Genomic DNA, 20,222 nt, shown 5'->3' on the forward strand with positions numbered 1-20,222 from the left:
GTTTACACATTAGTCATATCAACATCATTAGTATGTGCCTTTTCAGCTTGTTGTGGAGTGCTGCTCCCAAGTGTAACAAAAAAACAGATTATTGCAGCTTTGAACTCATGTTTATTACAATTATCAACAACTGTGTTCCACTGTTGCGTTACATCAGACAAAACTCTGAATACAAAAACTTCAACTACCCATTTAGAAATTGTTCATTTGGATCACACAATTTTGTAAAACAATTAGCACAATATGATAATTTATTCACAACACAATAACCCTAAAAGTCAGAAATATTGAATTATGGCCCAATCCTACCTCCTTGTGTGTGTGCGCTGTCAAAGTAAAGTCACAATGACACAATCGAGGGACCTGATGTAAAGTGTTGAGCTTTAATGTCGTCCTAAACTGTGGTGTGTTTTGTTGCAGGAGCTGATTGGAAAGATGTTGCTGGTCAATGCTGAGGCTCGATACACAGCACAAGACATCCTCTCCCACCCTTGGGTGACGGTATGTCATAGCCCTGTTTGTCTCTGTATTTGCATGTATATGTGCGCACACAACTTCTAAGCCCCGGGCCATACCGGATGCATGAGCAGCGCATGACGGCTACGTCACTGAACTGCTGCGTCTCTAACGAGTGTAGTGTTCACACAAACAGCGTTGCTATGCTGCTTCTTCCAGCCCTTTCTTTCTACAGAGTTTGCCTTTCATAAAGGAACTCTATTAATTTATGGAGCCATGCAAGTCACTGCCTTTTCCACAACACTGTCCTGCAAATATTCCAGAATAAAAGCCTTATGTTAACAAATGAAACTCTGTCCACAGGAAAAAAATATGCTAAAGGGCTTTTACTTTGAAATACAAACAGGAATTGTTGAGTTAAAAATACATGTTTATGTTTATATTTTATTTATTATTATTATTATTATATTATTTTTACTTTTTTATTTCAGAATAAAAGCCTTGTAAGAAATGAAGAAATTCTGTCCACAGGTAAAAATGCTACAGGGCTTTTATTTAGAAACAAACAGGAAGTGTTGAGTTAAAAATAAATATTTTCTTTTTTCATGTCGGATATATTCTACAGATATTGACATCCACACTGTAGTGATGTCGCTGGTATCATCAATATACTGTCAAAAGATCACTTTCACTGTTTATTTTGCTGTTAACCGCATGTGAAAAAAATAGGCTAGACCTCATGCATCCTGTGAGACCCGGGCGTAAGTGGGTATAACTTTTGTGCATCTGTACATTAAGATTGTTGTGTGTAAAAAACGTTGTACCACTTCACCTCATTGCATGTTTGTGTGTCTGCAGGACGACGCAGTCATGGAGAACAACATGAAGATGGAGGTCACAGGTAAACTGAAGACGCACTTTAACACTGCGCCTAAGCACAACAACACCACAGCTGGCGTGTCCGTCATCATGGTAAGCACACAAAAACATTCACAAACCAACCTAAGAACAATTCACAATTTAGTAAATATCACCGTTGTGCCCAATTTTTCTGAGATTTACTGCAGCCCTTTTTTAGAGAGTAATCTTATGACCTTGATAAGATTGTTAGCTTTGAGCGACCTCTTTAATCTGCAGTATTAAGGTTTTGACATGGATTTAATAGTAATTGACAAGGTGTTTGAAGCAGCTTGAACGTGTCGGGCCCTTTTCCAAACATTTACCGCATGGTGGTGAATGTCTGACCCAAATACCGATTGAGCTCTTTCTAATTGACTTTATATGAATCTTGTGCCCACTTATTCCCCGGGCCAAGAATATCTGACCTCAATCATCGTCCAAGAGGACATTAAAGACGACTCCTAAACAACTTGTGCTGCTGTAAACATGTCAGACAGGATTTTAGAGATGGAATGATGGAAAAAAAAAAACTTGGACAGGGCAGAATAAGAAGTCATTCCTGTAGCAGTCACATCCTTCCTTCCTGTCTGCCTCACTTGCATCATTTCCTGTTGTACAGTTTGACTTCCTCCACTCTTCATCCCATCAGCACACTCTCTTCATCCGTCTGAACTGAAAGCAGGAAAGGGGGGGGGGGGAAGAAAGTGTCTAATTAGAAATTAGATTTGATCTTTGCTGCAAAGAGCCTCATTTCTTGTTGTAAATCTCATTTGACAGTTTGAGGTGTAAGCGCGGGCCCTGGCCTAGGCCCCTCCTCCTCCTCTCCATCCTCTTCCTCCTCCCTCCTTCTCACCCCTCCCTCACACCCGACCCAGGACCAAAGGGGACGCCTGGAGCTGAGAGCCGGGTACACACTTCATACCCCCCCTCCTGCTCCCTTCTTCCTTCCAGCCATCGCCCTTCCCTTCATCCACTTCCCTCTGTCTATAACAACTCCCACCCCGTCTTGCTTTCCCTTCCTTCCTGTCTCTTTCTCAGGCCTCCTGCTCCTCTTCTCCAACCGCCAGCTGCAGTAACTGCTCTCAATAACACACTCCCAACATGCACTCTGTCCTCACCCCTCTTGACTGTTTTCATACTCCTCCTTTGCTCACATTTCATTCCATTTGTATCAATCACAAACTTTTATGGGATGTGAAAATAATAGTCTGTGTTTTGAAGGATGTGTTTGTTTACTCACATGGTCAGTGACGTTATTTAGCATGTTTACAGTGCTAACGCAAGAGCAGTTTCATTTGCCTCCCTTTGCCATTATTCATTGTTTGTTAGTGATCTCATTCAAAATAGCTCCTTAAAATCTGTGGGTCACCAAATCTATAATTTGCTGCTCAGCACTGTTCCATGTTAATGGTGCTCTGATGCCACCTTGTGGAGAAAATTGAGAACTGCACTGGGACTGTTCTGTAGTCATTTGCCGATATGGATGCAAACCATCAGTCTTCCCCTAACCATTTTAAAGGACAAGGCTGACATTATTCTACATTTTTCTTGTCAACAAATCCTATGAAAAGACCAAACCCCTTTAGTCTGTCTGTCAATACTTACTTTACTATGATTTTTTTAGGTATACTTTGAGTTTTTTGACAAACTATAAAATTATTTTTTTTATTTGACTGTTTTTCGACATGCTATACTATGATATATTTCTGACTATTTTTACGATATACTAGGACTTTTTTCTACGCACTGCACTATGACCTTTTTATTTATTTTTTTCGATAATACTATACCTAAACTTTAACGACTTTTTTCAACATATTATAGTATAACTTTTTAATTACTTTTTCAACATACTGTAGTCGAAAAATAAGTCATAGTATAATATGTCGAAAATAATAAAAAAGTCATTGTATAGTATGTACTTTTTTCAACATACCATACATACTTTTTTTTATTATTTTCGACATACTATACTATTACTTTTTCGACATAAATTACGATGACTTTTTTTATTATTTTTGACATACTGTACTATAACTATTTTACCGACATAAATTACTATGACCTGAATTCGACATAAATTACAATTACTTTTTTTATTATTTTCAACATACTGTACTGTGACTTTATTATTCGACATGCTATACTGACTTTTTTTCGACATACTAAACTGACTTTTTCAACATATATTACAATGACTTTTTTTATTATTTTTGACATACTGTACTATGGCTTTATTTTTTTCGACATACTATACAAGGACTTTTTATTACTTTTTTTAACACACTATACTAGGACTTTTTTTCCCACATTTTTAAACTTTTTTTCTACAGAGTATACCATGACATTTTTCGACCGTTTTTATGACATACATATGACTGTTTTACTTTTTGTTGTCCATCAGTCCATTATTGTGAACACGATATCTCAGGAACGCCTTGAGGGAATTTCTTCAAATTTTCAAATTTGGCTCAAGGATGAACTGATTCGATTTTGGTGGCCAAAGGTCAAGGTCACTGTGACCTCATGTCCGTCCCATTCTTGTGAATGCAATATCTCAGGAACGCCTTGAGGGAATTTCTTCAAATTTTGCACAAATGTCAACTTTGACTGGATGAACTGATTAGAATTTGGTTGTCAAAGGTCACCATGACTTCACAAAATAAATTTTTAACCCAATAATTCACAAGTTAATCATGACATTTTCACACCAATGTCTAATAGGATAAAATGATGAATTGATGAAATTTACGACAGACATGGATGTAAACTGTAACTTGACTGGTTAACGGAATCGTACATCTGCGAGCTGGTAATCCTAGTTTAAAAAGGCTAAATTTTCAAGTAGCGCAGCACGTTGTTAGCAAACATTACTCAAATAGGAGCAAATGGCATAAGCATTTTAGGATGTTCAACCAGGAAATAATACATATTTGGTGCACTAGCAAGTAGTTACAGCAGCAGGAAGGTTTATGTAGGATTGAGTCAATAGTTAGTACAGTACTCATGTTTACTGAACATGTTATCCAGTGCAACAGTGTGGCTCATGGATGTGTTTTTAATAGTTTTTGACAACAATAGAGCTCTATGGCACAGAAGAATAAGCTATATCAGGCTAAACAGGCAAAAATTCATTGTTGGTTTTAGTTTTTTCATGGGTTTTGTTTACGGTAAGAAAGATAAAGAATAATGTCTTTTATTTTTAAAACTAGAACATTAAAAAAAATCACATTTACATCATACCTTACCACTGCATTCTGTTGAGTGGTGTGAAAATATAGCTTCGAACTAACTGACACGTTTCTGCCTGAATTAGTCACTTGTAGAAAGTCTTAGTTTGTTCCAGTTCAGTCTTCTCAAATGCAGAGGGTCAATTGGTCCAAACCAAATTATGTTTAAATGATCTGAAATACCAGAATTGGCACTGAGCTGGAACAACTGTCCACTAGCTGTCATGCTTTTTGTGTTGACTTTGTTTTGTGAAGCTGTGAGTAAGACTAGTCTCTGTCCCTTTTTTGCTTCTCCCCTCTCCCTGCATTACGTCCCTCTGAATTAGCTCCAAGGCAATGGTATGTACTAACACTTAACGCTACGCTTCGTCTATTCTGCTGCTGAGATTCAGCACAAGGGCAAATGAGGAACATGGTATTTATTAGTTTTCTGTCCCACGTAAGAACACATCATTGGCTTTACTCGAGACAAAAGCACCATGTATTCATCTGCTGAATGAAAAAGTATAAGTTTACTTTCTCCTTTGCCCTTTTTCTGCAGAATAGAACAGCAGTGATGGTCAGATTTTCCTTCTTGTGGTCTACTGTGTGAAGAAAATACTGTATTTTTGTTTTTGTTTAATCATATTTCAGTTATTTGTGTCCATTTCCATTAGCTTGTTTCATCATGTGTGTGGTTCATTCATAGAGATCATTTAAAAAAAAATACAAGACTGGGTCAGCACTTAATGATTGTAGGTATAAAAAGAAAACATTTAGTTGATTCCCAATTCTCACTGCAAGAGCTAGATATTCACAGGACATCACACAAGGATTATTTTATGCCAAATTACTAAATGTCCTGCATTAAATATAGATTGACCCACAGTATATCTCTCTCTCTCTGTTCTGATTGGTGTTATTAGAGCTTCAATGGTACGCAAGTATCAAGCTGATGGTCTGTCTGTCTGTCTGTTTTGCCAGAGGACAGCTCTAGATAAGAAGACCCTCCAGCTCAAAACCGGTTGTCGTCCACGGCCCCAAACAGTGCTATGTTCACCATCGTCGACTGGCAAGAAAGTCCCATCTGCCCTTCCGGTCAAACCAGCCTCGCCGACAAAGTCAGGACCAGCTTCTCCAACCAAACAGGCATCACGCGCCAAAGAACCGAAACCCGCCACGCTGGCATCCCCCACCAAGACTACTCGTCTCAAGGCAACCAAGACCGCTGCGACTGCAGTGCCTGATGGTACATCCACCTCTAACGCTCCCTGCTCTCATTCCCCAACTGACGGTGTTGATTTCCCTCCTCCTTCTGTTCCTGTAAATTTGCTTCATTTATCCCTTTCACTCTCTGCTGAATCTTTCCCCATCACCTCTTTGCCCGTTTCCTCCGATCCTGAATTAGGAACATCACCCTCCGACGCTCCCTGCTTTTCTCTCGAAACTCCCTCACCTTCTGGCCCTCCTGCTGTTTTCACCTGCAACTCTCCCTCTACACCCGTCTCCCGCGCTTCCCCATCATCTCCAACCAAACCAGCCTCTCTTTCTCCCTCTTCTCCCACCAAACCAGCCCCTTCTTCCTCTCCTACCAAAGAGGCAAAATCTTCCTCTCCCAAAAAACAAGCTTCCCCCTCTCCAGTCACCCCCATCCTCTTCCCTTTCTCTTCCCCAATCAAACAAGAACCTCCTTCCCCATCTCCCATCCATCCCACCCTGTTTCCCTCTCCTCCCTCTACACCTCCCAGATCCACAACCCCGCCCTCTCATGCTGGCCCTCCTTCTCCGAGCCCTCAACCTGCTGATGAGCTAATGGAGATTTAAAATGGCAATCCTGTAGCCAATGTCATCCCTCACTCCTTCTCTTTACATGTATGTGTCAGAAAACATGGGTTGAAGAGGCTTAAAAACTCCACCTCAAGCATTTCCAGTAGCTGTAAACTGAGCCAGTGACTGCTGTGTCCATATTTTTTCTCTCACTCTTATCCCACACTCATTTTCAGAGACCGAGGATACAAGGCATTTTTTAAGAGTTTGTCGATTGTATATATATGTTTGTATTTATTAATGGAGGATGTGGAGAAAGGGAAATGAACTGAATACATCACTGTTCTGAGTGGTTCGTCTTTAGAAGTCATTACTATATCACGTTAATGTGTATTATTTTATTTATTATCCCATTTTTGGCTGCCTGTGGCTCTTTTGTAAATAGTTAGTCATGACACACAGACATCATTGTGAACTCATATTGTTTTAGCGGAGACACTAGGTCCATAATACATGAAAGTATTTCAGCATATCAAACATCTGAACTTGCTAGCCTAGCTACCTGTAGTGTAATCCAACTATAACCACTATAAGTAGTTTCTGGGACCACAGTCATCCCTATGGTAACCCGCAAGTTTACTGTTAAACTTAAGATTTCTATTAATTGTTACTATATACAGTACAGTGGGCTGACAAAATAAAGTAATAAGTAGCTAATAACGAGTGAGGCTACGCTTTGTTAAACAACTTCAGCTCTACTTTGAGTTTGTGCGCCTTGAAATCATGCATGTAAAAGTGGTAATGATCAGACCTGTTAAAGCAGACACAAACAGCTGTTCATCCAAATTACAAAAAGCATTTCCTCAGTTACCTCTAGTGCAGTGGTTCCCAACCTTTTTTGGCTTGAAACCCCTTAAACAATATGTTGTCTACTTCAGACGCCTCGTTATGAAAGTCTCTACATCGTGGCCATTTCAACCAAAGATTCAAATTGTTTTATTCAAATACATTTAGGGGCCTAAAAGATATAAAAACTGACCCTTTAACATGATTTGCCAATATATCTGCACTTATAATTAAGTCAATTTGATAGATTATTTTGTGCGCCCACTGTAACTGACAGACATGCTGACACATTCATCTACATACAGTAGTTTGTGTGTATTATTTGATGTGAACACTGTAGTTGTACATAGTGTGAAGAACCTTAGCTGTCCACCTGAAACTTGAAGTTTGTTTTTGCCTATGAGTGTCTGAGCAGGTAATGGCCCTCAAGTCATAAATGAATAACTGCTGTACATGAAAATAGAGAAAATAGATCCAACAGACATGAAACCAAATTGCAGGTTTGTTTCTAATGAACAGGAACTAAACTAAACTGCTTTCTGCTACTACTTCAGTACTGCACAGAGAAGACTCATAAGCTCTTTTACCAGCGCTACACTGTGGATTGCATGAAACTAGTCAACACTGTTCCTTTAAAATACTTGAGTAATGGTTTTTGATCTGTTGGATTTATATGAATGAATGTGCTTGTGCCTGACCACTAGCTAACAGCTCATAACTTAATGATGCCTTTATCAAAACCAACTTGGCTGAAAAATGGGGTTCCAAGGTGTGCATCCGAAAAATAAGTTAAGTGATTTGTATTTGTTTTGTATTTGTTTTAAACTCCACAGCATTTATCCTGGCTGGTGTTAGTAGGGCTTACCTCACCATGCCTCTGTACCGCTTCAGGACTTTCAGCAGCATGCATTCTCCATTTAAGACAAAACCCTCACACATACACAAAAGCAAGTTGGTACATAATGTCATTTAGCTTCCTCTTATGTATATGTAGTTGAAAGTTGACTTTCATATGCAGTTTGTAAAGGGAAATTTGTATGAAAAGACAGGTTTTAAAGCAGGTTTATCATCTGTGTCAAACTGGAGCAACGGTTTTTGATAAGCATAGAGTGGCTGCTTTAATGTCCGACTGTTTTGAAACAGAAGAACAGTAAAAATGCAATAAAGACTACAAAAGTTTATTTGTGTGTGTGTGTGTGTGTGTGTGAGTAGAGGTAGGCCAGGAGAGGGTGCTATGCAGTCGTAGTTATTCCTACTGAGATATACACTTATAGGAAGGACAGCTCATGTTATAAAATACCATTTTGTCAGAACTCGGAACACAAAACACTTGAATGATTGCAAAAATATATTTGTTGATGCTTGATAGATAACAGTAAGTATGTCAAAAGAAGTCATAAAAAATGTCATGTTCAAAAAAAGTAATGTAAAAATTCATAGTATAGTATGTCAAAAAATGTGTTAAAAAAAGTCACAGTATAGAAAGCTGAAAAATGTAAAAAAAAAAGTAAAGTATAATACGTCAGAAAAAATCTTAATATATGTCGAGATGTTTTTTACAAAAGTCATAGTATAGTATGTCGAAAAAATATAAGCAGTATAGTATGTCGAAAAAAATCATAGTAAAGTATATCGAAAATAGTCGTATAGTATGTCAAAACATTTTTTTAAATTCATAGTGTAGTATGTCAAAAAAAGTCAGTATAGCATGTCGAAATAATTTTAAAAATCAGTATGTCGAAAAGTTTTTAAAATTCATAGTACAGTATGTCGAAATAAAGTCATATCTTTAGTATATCAAAAAAAGTCATAGTATAATATGTTGAACAAAAATTTAAATCATATTATAGTATGTCGAAAGATTTAATGGTAAAAGTCATGGTTTAGTATTTCAAAAAATTTCATGAAAAAATATCTTATCCTCTTGTCTTATCGGCCCCATTGTCACCAAAACTCAATTCGACTAAGAGGGGGGCGACCCTATCTTTTTATTTATTTTTTATGACATAGCTTGAGCCTACTATGTCATTTTTCATGGTATCGTTGTTTAATTATAGTTTTTAGTGCGCTTTTAAGACCTGTTCCATATTTATCCTATTAACTAATCTTAATTTAACTTTTAATGGTATCCCTGGAGAGAATAACTGTGAGACAACCACCAGGCATAAAAATCAAATATGGGATCTGTGGATCTACGTTACTACAACCGACATTAACCCATGGATGTATTAAAGGTCGCATATTATTAAAAAAGTGAGATTTTCATGTTTTTTTATTATAAAGCAGGCTTAAGTCCTATATAAATACTGTGAAAGTATCGAAACACAATCCACAGGGAAATACACACAGCCCATATCCAGAAACTCTGCGTTTGAAACAAGCTGTCAGGATTTCTCCCCATTCGTGATGTCACGAATATACAATATTTAGACCCTTGACACAATTATAAACGTAAAACATTCTAAATGTGTCCCAGTTTATTCCTGGTTGCAGTGTATGAGAATGTCATCAGCTGACAGGAAGTAAACATGGACCCAAACTGTTGCCTAGCAACGCAATTCCTGCAATTCCATTGAAATGCACTAAAACGGAGCGTTTCAGACAGAGAGTAAACACAGGCATATTCAGGCAGACAGTGCGAGGAAAATAAAGTGTTTTTTGAACATTACAGCATGTAAACATGTTCTAGTAGAAACACAAAATACAAGTATGAACCTGAAAATAAGCATGATATGTGACCTTTAAGAGAACTTTAGAGCATTTAACCCCATTAACTCCAGAGGAAGCCATCTGGGGCCAAAACTTACCAGAGCTGATACATCCTGTCAGGCTCTCTCTTCCAGCCTACGACCCACTCCAGTGTGTCTCTCTGCTGGCTGAGCTCCTCCACAGCTCGTCTGCTCTCTATTCTGCCTCCCGCTCAAGGACCGGACCGTGTAGCGGTCAGGTGAGCCTCCAGAAAGCGCTCCATCACCCGTCATTTAGACCTCTTCCCCGGGCTCACCGTCTCCTTCGGGTTTAGGGTCAAAGGGTTAAAGGGTCCTCTCGGCTGTAAACGTGCCCGTTTGTCCCTCCTGCAGCTGGAGCCTGAAGACAACCTGTTCCACTCTGTATCAGCTCCAGTAGCTTCTTCACCACCTGTTTCCTCACCAAGCAGCAGCTCAGTAATCAGTCACTCAGCGCACCTGCACACCTTAACGACCTGTCCAACCCTCCAGAAGAGAGCAAGGATACTCACCCATCTCACCCATTACGTCTTCAGTCTGATCTTGACCGCACAGCTGTACGTGGTTTGTTTACATGAATATGTAACGGTGTGTGAGATGTTATTGGGCTATAAGTAAATAAAAAATACCACAAATCTATCTTCTTATCTTGTTGGCTTCTTATTCTGTCAATATGAAGACACAACAAGGTCGATATTATTCATCATTACAATAAATTATTAGTTCTATGTTACTATTAAAATATGCATTTTAGCAGTTACCATATTTGTTTTACTTTATTTATCTGCTTTTATTGTCTTGTGAAGCACTTTGTAACATCTGTTTTGAGAAGTGCTATATAAATACATTTTTTGTTATTATTATTATTATTATTAATATTATTATTATTTCTAGGGGGTTCAGTGAGCCCCTGAACCAAGGCAAACTGCGCCTGTGGTCTCATGTTGTGCAATTAAGGTTTCATCTGTTATTAAACACATCTTATGTGGCTGATAATAATAATAATAATAATAATAATAATAATGATAATAATTGTTATTTATATAGTACTTATCAAAACGAGTGCTCATTACATTGTGCTTTACAAGACTGATATAAATAATAAAGGATACAATCCACAGTGATAAATGTTTTTGCTGCGCTGGATGCTCTAAACGCAATGAAAAACACTCTGCTTGTATGATAAATGATTTTTTAGAAATTCAGGATTTTATATTATAAAAACATATTTTTCCATACTCTTCTTTTTTCCATACTTATCCAGACCTGGAAAATCAAATTCCGTACTTTTCTATACTGCGTAGGAACACTGTACATAATGTAATTTAGCACAGTCTTATGTATATGTAGTTAAAAGTAGACTGTAAGGGAACGTTGTATGAAAAGACAGTTTCAAAACAGGTTTATTATTTGTCATATGTCGTACTGTTTTGAAACAGAAGAACAGCAAACATGTAATAAAGTCTTCAAATGAATATGTGTGATTATTTGTGTGTGAGACCAGGCGTTGGCCACTGGAGGGTGCTACGCAGTAATAGTGATTCCTAGTGAAAAACACACTTCTACGAAGGACAATTCAAGTTATAAAATTCCATTTTATTGTCAGAACTCAGCACACAAAACACTCAAATGATTGCAAAAAAAAATATTGGTTGGTAGATAACAGCAGTTCTCATATAACTGGAGATTCAAACCACATCAAAGCACGAACTTTAAAGGAATGTTTTCCCCCAAAATCAAAAGATACAAGTGGACGTTCATTTTAGTGAGGGCCTAAGGAATATGTCTCGTTGCCATTTTAGTGCTAAATCACATCTTAATATAATATAATCACTCATCCGGTGATGAAAAAAAGAGAAAGAACCTCAGACTGAAATAGAGAAAGTCCTTCCTGTCATTGCACATCTCACTTAGCTGTTCGAGAGACAGGACTCAAAGAGGACTTTCAGGTGCTAAGCTGGCTCGGGCAGTGGGTATGATGATGATGTGACGTGATTTGATTAGTGACACTCAGACTTTCCATCATAGACATTAATCAAAAAAATGATTCACTGGTTGCGTATTCAGTCATTTGGGAAAGAAATTTAAAAGCAAAATCCTTGACATGGTTTTCCACACATCCTCCTTTACATGAAGCTCATCTTTAACATCACTGGGTGGGAGTGGGACGATCTGCGTAGGTCTGCACTGATATGTTTTATATGAGTAGTGAGCCATGCACAGAAACGCAATCTCTTAGCAAGCACAGAGGTACAGAGGGAATGGGGATTTTAAATATGGAGGACTACATTTAAACAGAATATATAGATATTTATATATGTATGTATATTCCCTCTTCGTTTATCCATCTGTCCAATACATTTATTATTTATTCAGACGTTTCATATCTACCGGCTGTGTTGCCAAAAAGCATGTTAAAAGTGAATAATTATTCCCCACATACACACCTACAGGAAAAAAAAAAAATCACTCACCCTAAAATACACAAATATTTGGATTTTTAAGTCAAGAGAAAAGGTTCTCACTAGCTCCCCACAAATTCCGCTTTTGTTTTTCCGGAGGAGATGAAAATAGACTCTTACAGCTAAAAATAGATTTGTTTTTAACCGTACAGTAACATAACCCCCACCCTGTGATTTATATGAAAGTTTTCTATCGGATCTACAAAATATAGCAATGCCCTTTTTAAAAATAGTTTTGACTCTTTTACTATAACAGGACAGTTTTTTTTTTTTTCTTCTTTCATTGAGATACATTCAGGATATCAGGATATAGACAGAATAGTGCCTTTGATAAGAGTTCACACTTGCAACCGTTTTGGATCTTCGTCAGGTGTTTCAGTCAGGCTGCTGCTGCTGCTGTTGTCAGCTCAATACCTGGTCTGGTACTCGTGGTGCCATCTGTTGAAGTCGTTGTAGAAGAGCACGATGCTTCCGGATGCCATGCCAGTTATGATGCACCTTATAGGAGGTAAGACGGAACATCATGAGGTTTTGGTTTTATTTTTTATTTGCTGTGAAATTTAGTTTAATTTGAGGCATCTCTAGGGCAACATTATGTTCAACCAACTCAAGCACTGTACATAAGTACAACTTTGAGGTGCTTGTACTTGATTAAATTTAAAGAATATATTTCTACTCAGCTGCATTTCAGAGGGAACAAATTCACTTTTTACTGCAGTATATTTATTTTACATCTATAGTTAGGTTAAGATTTTACATATAGAACACATGATCAGCTTTTAAAATATGATGTACTGGGTCGTCCCTGTGGATGTCTCTGGGATTGGGCTTTGGCGGGTGGTCGCGCCCGCTGCGTCTTTCGACTCAGGTGGTCTGTGGCGTTCGCTGGCCTGGTCGGTGTCTATGGCTTATGGTTCTATAACTATTCAAAAGTAAACCTCCGAAAGACCGAGTGCACGGCAACATTTTTTAGAGAGAATAATATACTGCATGCATCATCCTGTTAGTATGTCTATCCCTTGTAATTATTTTTTCAATTAATATATTCTTAATTAATATAATGTTTTATTATTATTATTTTGTATTAATTAACTGATTTATTTCTTGTTTTATTTTTTTTCTTGTTTTGAGTTTCTTCTTTTCCTATCCATTCACCTACAGTACATTAAAATACTGCTTACATGTGAATGTACCATAATAATAATAATCCCATAATAACATATACATAGGAGTGCAACGAACAATTATTTTCATTATCCAGTAATTGTTGAATGTTTTTACATTTAATTGATTTATTGTTCAGTCTAAAAAATGTAGGGAAAAATGCCCATAATGCCTTACCAATAACTTGTTTGGCTCAACCAACAGTCCAAATCCCAAGGATATTGGATATTAAATATACAGTGATATAAAACAGAGAATCCTCCCATTTTAAAAATCAAGACACAGCGAATATTAAAGGGTCCAGTGTGTAGGATCTGGCAGCATCTAGGGGTGAGGTTGCAGATTGCAACCAACTTCTCCTGTGTGTCAAGCGTGTAGGAGAATTACGGTGGCCAACAAAAAAAGCATGAAAATGCAAATGTCCCTATCTAGATCCATAGGGACATTTCTGCCAATAAATCCCCCTAAATGCTACACTGGTCCTTGAAGTGAAATGTTTTATTGTAATGGAGTATTTCTTCCGACAATGGTTGTAGGCATTAATACTTTTGATTAGAGCCAGACCAATAAATCAGCCAGGCTGATATTATCTTATTGTAGTTATATGAGTACCAGTGTATGTCAGCTGAGAAGTATTAAAAAACTGAAGTACAGACATTTTTTTAATAGTGAAATGTCCCACTCTTTACATGTTGCCGTCACAATTCTTTAAAAAAAAATGGATCCTTATCAAAAGGTTATCAAAGCCATTAAAGTACTGCCAGATTTCTTACACTCTCAAACATAGATATCGTATCGGCCTTAAAAACCCACTATTTGCCGGCCTGTATATTCTTTGGGTGTGTTTTGTTACCTTTGGTCATGGGACATGGTCATAGAGCGGATTCCTGCGTCACAGCCCGGGTAGGTGAACAGCTGTTTGAGGTCGTGGACCTGCCAGACAGATACTATACCTCCATCTCCACCTGTCAGCAGATACTGGCCATCTCGACTGAGATACATGGCCTGGAAAAGAGGGAAAGAGAACAAGTTTATTATTAACATTTTAATGAGCTTGAGAATCGTCTGTTGACTCTTTTGGTTTTGGGAAGTTCCAATCATTACAGTTTTTACAGTAATGGCTCTGATTTGGTATATATATATATACACTGTATATATATATATGACTTCATTGCCTGACTTGTTTGATCATCTGTCCTTCAATGCTCAAAAAAAACTGGTACCACATGCATAAATAGTCTCCGAATAGGACTGGTGATGTGGGACCAGTTTATCTCTTATGTCAGAGTAAAGCTCATACTGCGAGGTCATGTGATCCGACGAAAGATCCCAGGTCAGCGCCGCCATCCTTTGGGGCTTTCTGTACACAGACCCTGACTGGCAACAAAGATGGCTCCCCACAGTGAGGCTCGGAGATTTACTCGTCTCATCTGCTTTTCCTGCAAACTGTAACAGCTGAACGGCTCCCTCGGGAATCAGACGTACACAAATCAAGTCTGGTGTTGGAGTCTATTACGGGCACAGTGCATACTGGAAGCTGAAACTGAAACAGTCAGGAGCATCAATCAGCAAGCAAGCGTAGCCGATGAAATGACGAGGCAGAATGTGAATTCTAAAAAGCAGCAAATGACACTAATTTAGAGCTTTTTCTCGTTTGTGGTTTTTAGGACACCGAATTCGGCCGTCTCTCAGCTGCAGCGATTCAGCAAGAGACACTTCAATCATCAGCAGCATGTGTGTTGAATCAAGCTTGCATTAAATGGAAAAATGAAACTTAAACTTCAGTTCTGAAGTCATTTTCAGGAACTTGACTTGGTAAGGAAAACGTAAATAACCCCTCAAGAGCAGTACACAGTGGATGGACGCAGCCTAAATTAGGCAAACGCTTTGTATAAAAAGCCTTTGTGGAATTTCCTACCACACTGAATTAAATGAGCTCTGTTTCTCATTCGCATCACGCACGCACACTTAAGATAGGCACAAGACTTGCATGTGAAGACGCTCACACAGACGGGGTACACAATGATGCACTCGCATGCCGCGCGCTGGCGGGACGCCTCGAGAATCAGTCCAGCCTAATTGCCACGTTAGATCATCATCCAAGATGGCTGGGAACGGAGCGTGACTGAGTGTGGCGCTGGTTTGATTTGTGTGGTGTGGGTCTGTTTTGTGTGTACAGTAATTGTCTTGTGTATCAACATTCAGAGTTAATCTGACAACAACGATAAAGATAATGCTCAATTCAGCCAATCATGATCAATGCACTCAGACTGGAGTAGAGTGCAAACGAGTACACGGGGAGAAATTGTGATCCATTATACCTGCCATAAAAATTGTTACCTTTTATTGGAAAAACTGTCAATTTAAAGCAGCATTGAGTCGATTTTTGGCCACTTGGGGGCAGCAGAAGAAGATGAAATCACAACAATTACATATTATTACCTTTATAGTTGTTATAGTGAACATGTTAACAAAGTAACCTACGGTATTCACATAACCAGCAGACATAACATTCATTGTGAGTCGTATTTGGGTCCAGCTGTTGAATGAAAGTCCAATATTCACTCTCCTTTTAGCTCTGCTTTGCTCTCAACCATAGACTGTATATAAGAAGTGGACGTAGTCAACGTGACGTCACCTGTTGGTTTGTGGACTGCGGTTGTGAAGCTTCGAGTTCGGCATTTTGACCGTCGAGCTAAATACAACCGAATGCTGATGAAGACATTTTTAGGCGACCAACCTGTTACAATTAAATTTCATGAACGGAAAACACACTGTGACAGGGTTAAAGCTTCACGACGAAAACACGGACAACTCCCAGACTGAACAACTCTGTTAACGACCTGTCAATCACAAGGTAGCCACATCCTAAAGCATCCCCTGCTTTATGGTCTATTTCACTCTAAATTGGACCATAATTTACTAAATGAACATCATGCTGTATTGAAGAAGACTTGAAATTAGCGATTGAGACCATAAACTCATGTTTACAATGTTTACTGAGGTAATAAATCAAGTGAGAAGTAGGCTCATTTTCTCATAGACTTCTATACAATCTGACTTCTTTTTGCAACCAGAGGAGTCGCCCCCTGCTGGCTGTTAGAAAGAATGCAAGCTTAAGGCACTTCTACATTGGCTTCACTTTTCAGACCCGGAGGTTTCCCATTGCTGTCAACCAACTCCTGGGGAAAACATCTGTCTCTTTAGCTGCTAAATGCTTCACAGTGTTAGATAGTTGCTAACTTTGTCTGCTGTTTGATGCTAGAAAAGTAGCAGTGGGTTTATCAGAGCAGTTTTTGCTGAAAAAGCTGCCTGATGCGGCTGAAAAACAAGGTTGGAGCTGAGGGGAACTGCAGAACCCATCAACCATCGACCCCTTTTACGTTAAATGCAGTCATTTAATCCTCTGTTAATATAAACATATTCACGAGTGCAGCTTTAAATTTTATAAATTAATTTAATAAGCAGTCAGAGCTCATTGTTTCGTAGCAATATTCTGCATCAACAGACGACATACTACACAATAATAACAATAAAAAGAAAAGAATATAAGAGCTGTTTACCAGCTTACTGTGTTGTATTAATGTACCTGTGTATCTACTAATGGAGTTCATGACCTTACTGACGCCCAGCAGGAGGGAGGAGAGCTGGCAGACATGTCAGCCAGGCCAGGTAGGAGGCTGCAGACAGACATTATAAATCAGCCCGTTGCCACTGGGCGGCCAAACAAGATGGCCGATGGCTCTGCGGGAGCTAAGATGGCTACCTGGGCTCCGATGACTAAAAAATGACTCCAGCAGAAACACATGCACTTTTAATGCCCATATTTCCTACTTCTTTCGGGGGAACGGTGGGCGGATTTTGAGGCTGGGGAAGGTAAAAAGTTGAATTTATGGTGCTGTTAATCCCCCCCGTTACACGGACGACGGCAGTGAAGAAACTGCTGGAATGGTTACACTGCCTGAGTTATATTAGTACTTAAAAGACTGTAATCCATTCAGTATGGCTTCTGTCACTCGATTCTGCTATTAGACTAGGATGCCGACTGTTAGCCTGTCATCTAACCTCTGACTCCAGACCCTTATAAATTTACAGTGCAAACATTCCGTCTTTCTCAGCCTCACGCTCTCGGTCTAAGTGGATACTGCAGGCCAGGACAAACACTTATTTATCCTGGAGTCATACCGTGCTGCGGCTCGGAGGGCTGAGAAGATTGATTCTGGTATGTACATGAGAGCACTAAATACTGTTGGAGTCTCAGACCAGGGGGGTTGAGACTCTCACAGCCTCACTCCGAGATGTTAGGATTTTTCTAATGCCATCTGACGTGGCTGGAATTTACAACAGCAGAGGAGAGCTGACGAGGCCGGCCGTGGCCCGGACTGTTCCCAAGTCGCAGCTTTAGAAGGAATTCTGGGAAACTCTACAAGCATCTAAAACCATCATTAGTTTCCCTTAAATACACAATAAAGTGTTCTGCAACCTGCAAACTGAACACTTGTAACTTTCCCCGCGATGTTAATACGATCAATCAGCATTTGTCTGTGTGTGTGCTCGTTAATCACGTCTTCTACAAGTTATATTTGTGGCTCTGGGTAGGAGCGGGCCGGTTGGCAGGTTAGGAGCCTGTACACCAGAGGTTTCTTAATAGGAAACAGGCGTGCGGCTGTCTGTCAGAGCCAGCTTACATTTCCCAGGCCAAACCGGAAACAAAGGGTCGGGAAACCAAAGGCGGTAGCCGCTATCTTGTGTCACTCTAACCACGAGGGAGGAAATGTGGGAAATGGGGAATGTGTCGTCTTGCGCTGGAGGGTAGTTAATGGTGTTGGTGTCCAGAGGTGACCACTCCTCTGGAATGTTCTCTACCACTGCCCGCCGACGCAATCTGACCTGACAACAGGGCTGCGGATCAAAAGGACCATTTCCTCTGGTGTGTGCGTGTGAAAGGGGATAAAAGAAGCCGCGGTTTGCCCCGAGGCGTGCAGACCCCTTACCTTTCTCAAATCTCAAGTCGTAAGAAAGCCTTTAATCAGTAAGAGGACTTTCTACACTGATGTGGTGCAGACATACATGTGCAAAAGTGCACTTTCACACGCATGTTCACGCAGATATCAAATTTCCCTCACCTTGATGCTGTCTTCCACCTCCATGTGTCCGAGCAGTTTGCCGTTGACACTGAAGTGACAGAACTGTCCCTTGTCGTAGTAGATCATGCAGTGTCCTTCAGTGGAGGACTGGATGAGACGAGGCTGCAGGCAGCGCTCTGGGCCCTCCAGGGTCCGCAGCAGGTCCCCATTCATGGAATGGATCAGACAAGGACCCTCTGAACAAACATAAGACAAGATGGAAGTTAGAAAAGCAGGGTGATTCAGTCACTTTAGTTTGTGTCTTCTTGTTGTTAAATATGTAATGAGGGCGATGCAAAGGGTTTATTTCACAATAATGACCGGCCTGCTGTACATTATTCCACTTTTAACACGGCTACTTACTTAAGAAATCAATAATTTGACATCAGAACTGTGTCCATAGCAACGGTTTGTTATACATAGTCTGCTATGAAGGAATAACATACCGTAGAAAGCCGTAATGGACCAATCAGAATTGAGTTTTCAGCCAAGCCGTGTAATAAAAGTAGATATTTTTGGACATATTCATAAAGACAGAGACGATCTCACCTTTGCAGCCACTGATGACGAGACCCAGCTCCGCACACACACTTGCACACGTCACTTCACAGTCGTGGCCCGTTAAGATGGCCCGCGGCGTGGTGAACTCTGCTAGGATAACACACTAGGATTATTACAGAAAACAGCATCACAAAAAACATGTATTACCACTTTTGGTCACGAGAGGGAGCGACATGCAAAAGACTCTAATAGACTCATTCCTGAAAGCACCAGTCAATGCTGAGTAATAGAATAACTTTGGCATTAGAAGATGAAGGCGATCAATCTGGTAAACAAGAGTTATGAACAAACAAATAACAACACAGACAAACAATAATGTATGAAATGAAAAACAATGTCAAAAGGTTGTTAATCATTTCAGCTCATATTCTTCTATGTGGATGTATTCTGTATGTGCTGTAGCTTGTTTCACAGGCGTTGAGCCTGTTATCCTGCACACACACACTTCTCCCCTCATTCACTCTCTGTTTTTAGCACTTGTCACCCTCCGCCTCTCTCCCTATCTTTAAAACCTTCTCCCCCTGACTGCCTTCACTGGATCCAGATGTTTCTGCACTACAGAGAGAGAGAGAGAGGAGGAGGGGGAATGAGAGTAAGTTTTGGTCCAAGTCATGAAGTTTGTGTGATTTTGTTTTGGTTTGAGCTGTCGGGCGAGCGACAAAACAAAATCGACTTTTACTTCTCCATCTGTCTCTCTCTCTCTGTGGAGTTTGTTGAATAATTATATTTTAGATCTGCAACGATTAATCAATTAGCTGTCAACTATTAAATTAATCGATTAGTTGTCAACTATCAAATTAATCGCCAGCTATTTTGATAACTGATTAATAGGTTTGCGTAATGTTTTAAGAAAAAAAAGTCTAAATTCTCTGATTCCAGCTTCTTAAAGGAACTGTTTGTAACTTCTTACGCGTATAAATCGGGTCAGTGTCCCATGTGTTGATCTGGATGACAGGATGTAAATAAATGTAGCTGTGGTGTAAAACAGCAGAGCCGTGTGTGTGT

At 39.4% G+C, this 20,222-nt stretch overlaps 2 protein-coding genes across 28 annotated transcripts in view; one reads left to right on the plus strand and one right to left on the minus strand.

Moving 5' to 3' along the window:
• Positions 1-8,359, plus strand: part of dclk2a (doublecortin-like kinase 2a) — a 53,912-nt gene extending 45,553 nt beyond the window's left edge. For 4 of the 5 annotated variants that reach the window (XM_074629428.1, XM_074629425.1, XM_074629427.1 and 1 more), the window contains exons 15-17: positions 421-501; positions 1,315-1,428; positions 5,550-8,359. In XM_074629428.1, the coding sequence (XP_074485529.1) occupies positions 421-501; positions 1,315-1,428; positions 5,550-6,389 (1,035 nt within the window). In that variant the 3' untranslated portion in view covers positions 6,390-8,359. Of the gene's footprint in view, positions 1-420; positions 502-1,314; positions 1,429-2,133; positions 2,264-5,549 lie in introns of all 5 variants that reach the window. The other variant, XR_012593255.1, reaches the window with a different exon arrangement.
• Positions 8,360-11,479: 3,120 nt separating this feature from the next.
• lrba (LPS-responsive vesicle trafficking, beach and anchor containing) overlaps positions 11,480-20,222 on the minus strand; it is a 241,565-nt gene continuing 232,822 nt past the window's right edge. For 17 of the 23 annotated variants that reach the window (XM_074629449.1, XM_074629440.1, XM_074629453.1 and 14 more), the window contains 4 exons: positions 19,206-19,307; positions 18,657-18,853; positions 14,384-14,535; positions 11,480-12,864 (listed from right to left, as the gene is read on the minus strand). In XM_074629449.1, coding sequence (XP_074485550.1) covers positions 12,774-12,864; positions 14,384-14,535; positions 18,657-18,853; positions 19,206-19,307 — 542 coding nt within the window. In that variant the 3' untranslated portion in view covers positions 11,480-12,773. The remainder of the gene's footprint in view (positions 12,865-14,383; positions 14,536-18,656; positions 18,854-19,205; positions 19,308-20,222) is intronic. The other 6 variants (XM_074629454.1, XM_074629446.1, XM_074629448.1 and 3 more) reach the window with 1 other exon arrangement.

Source organism: Sebastes fasciatus, chromosome 3 (assembly GCF_043250625.1).
Source record: "Sebastes fasciatus isolate fSebFas1 chromosome 3, fSebFas1.pri, whole genome shotgun sequence".
NCBI classification, from domain to species: domain Eukaryota; kingdom Metazoa; phylum Chordata; class Actinopteri; order Perciformes; family Sebastidae; genus Sebastes; species Sebastes fasciatus.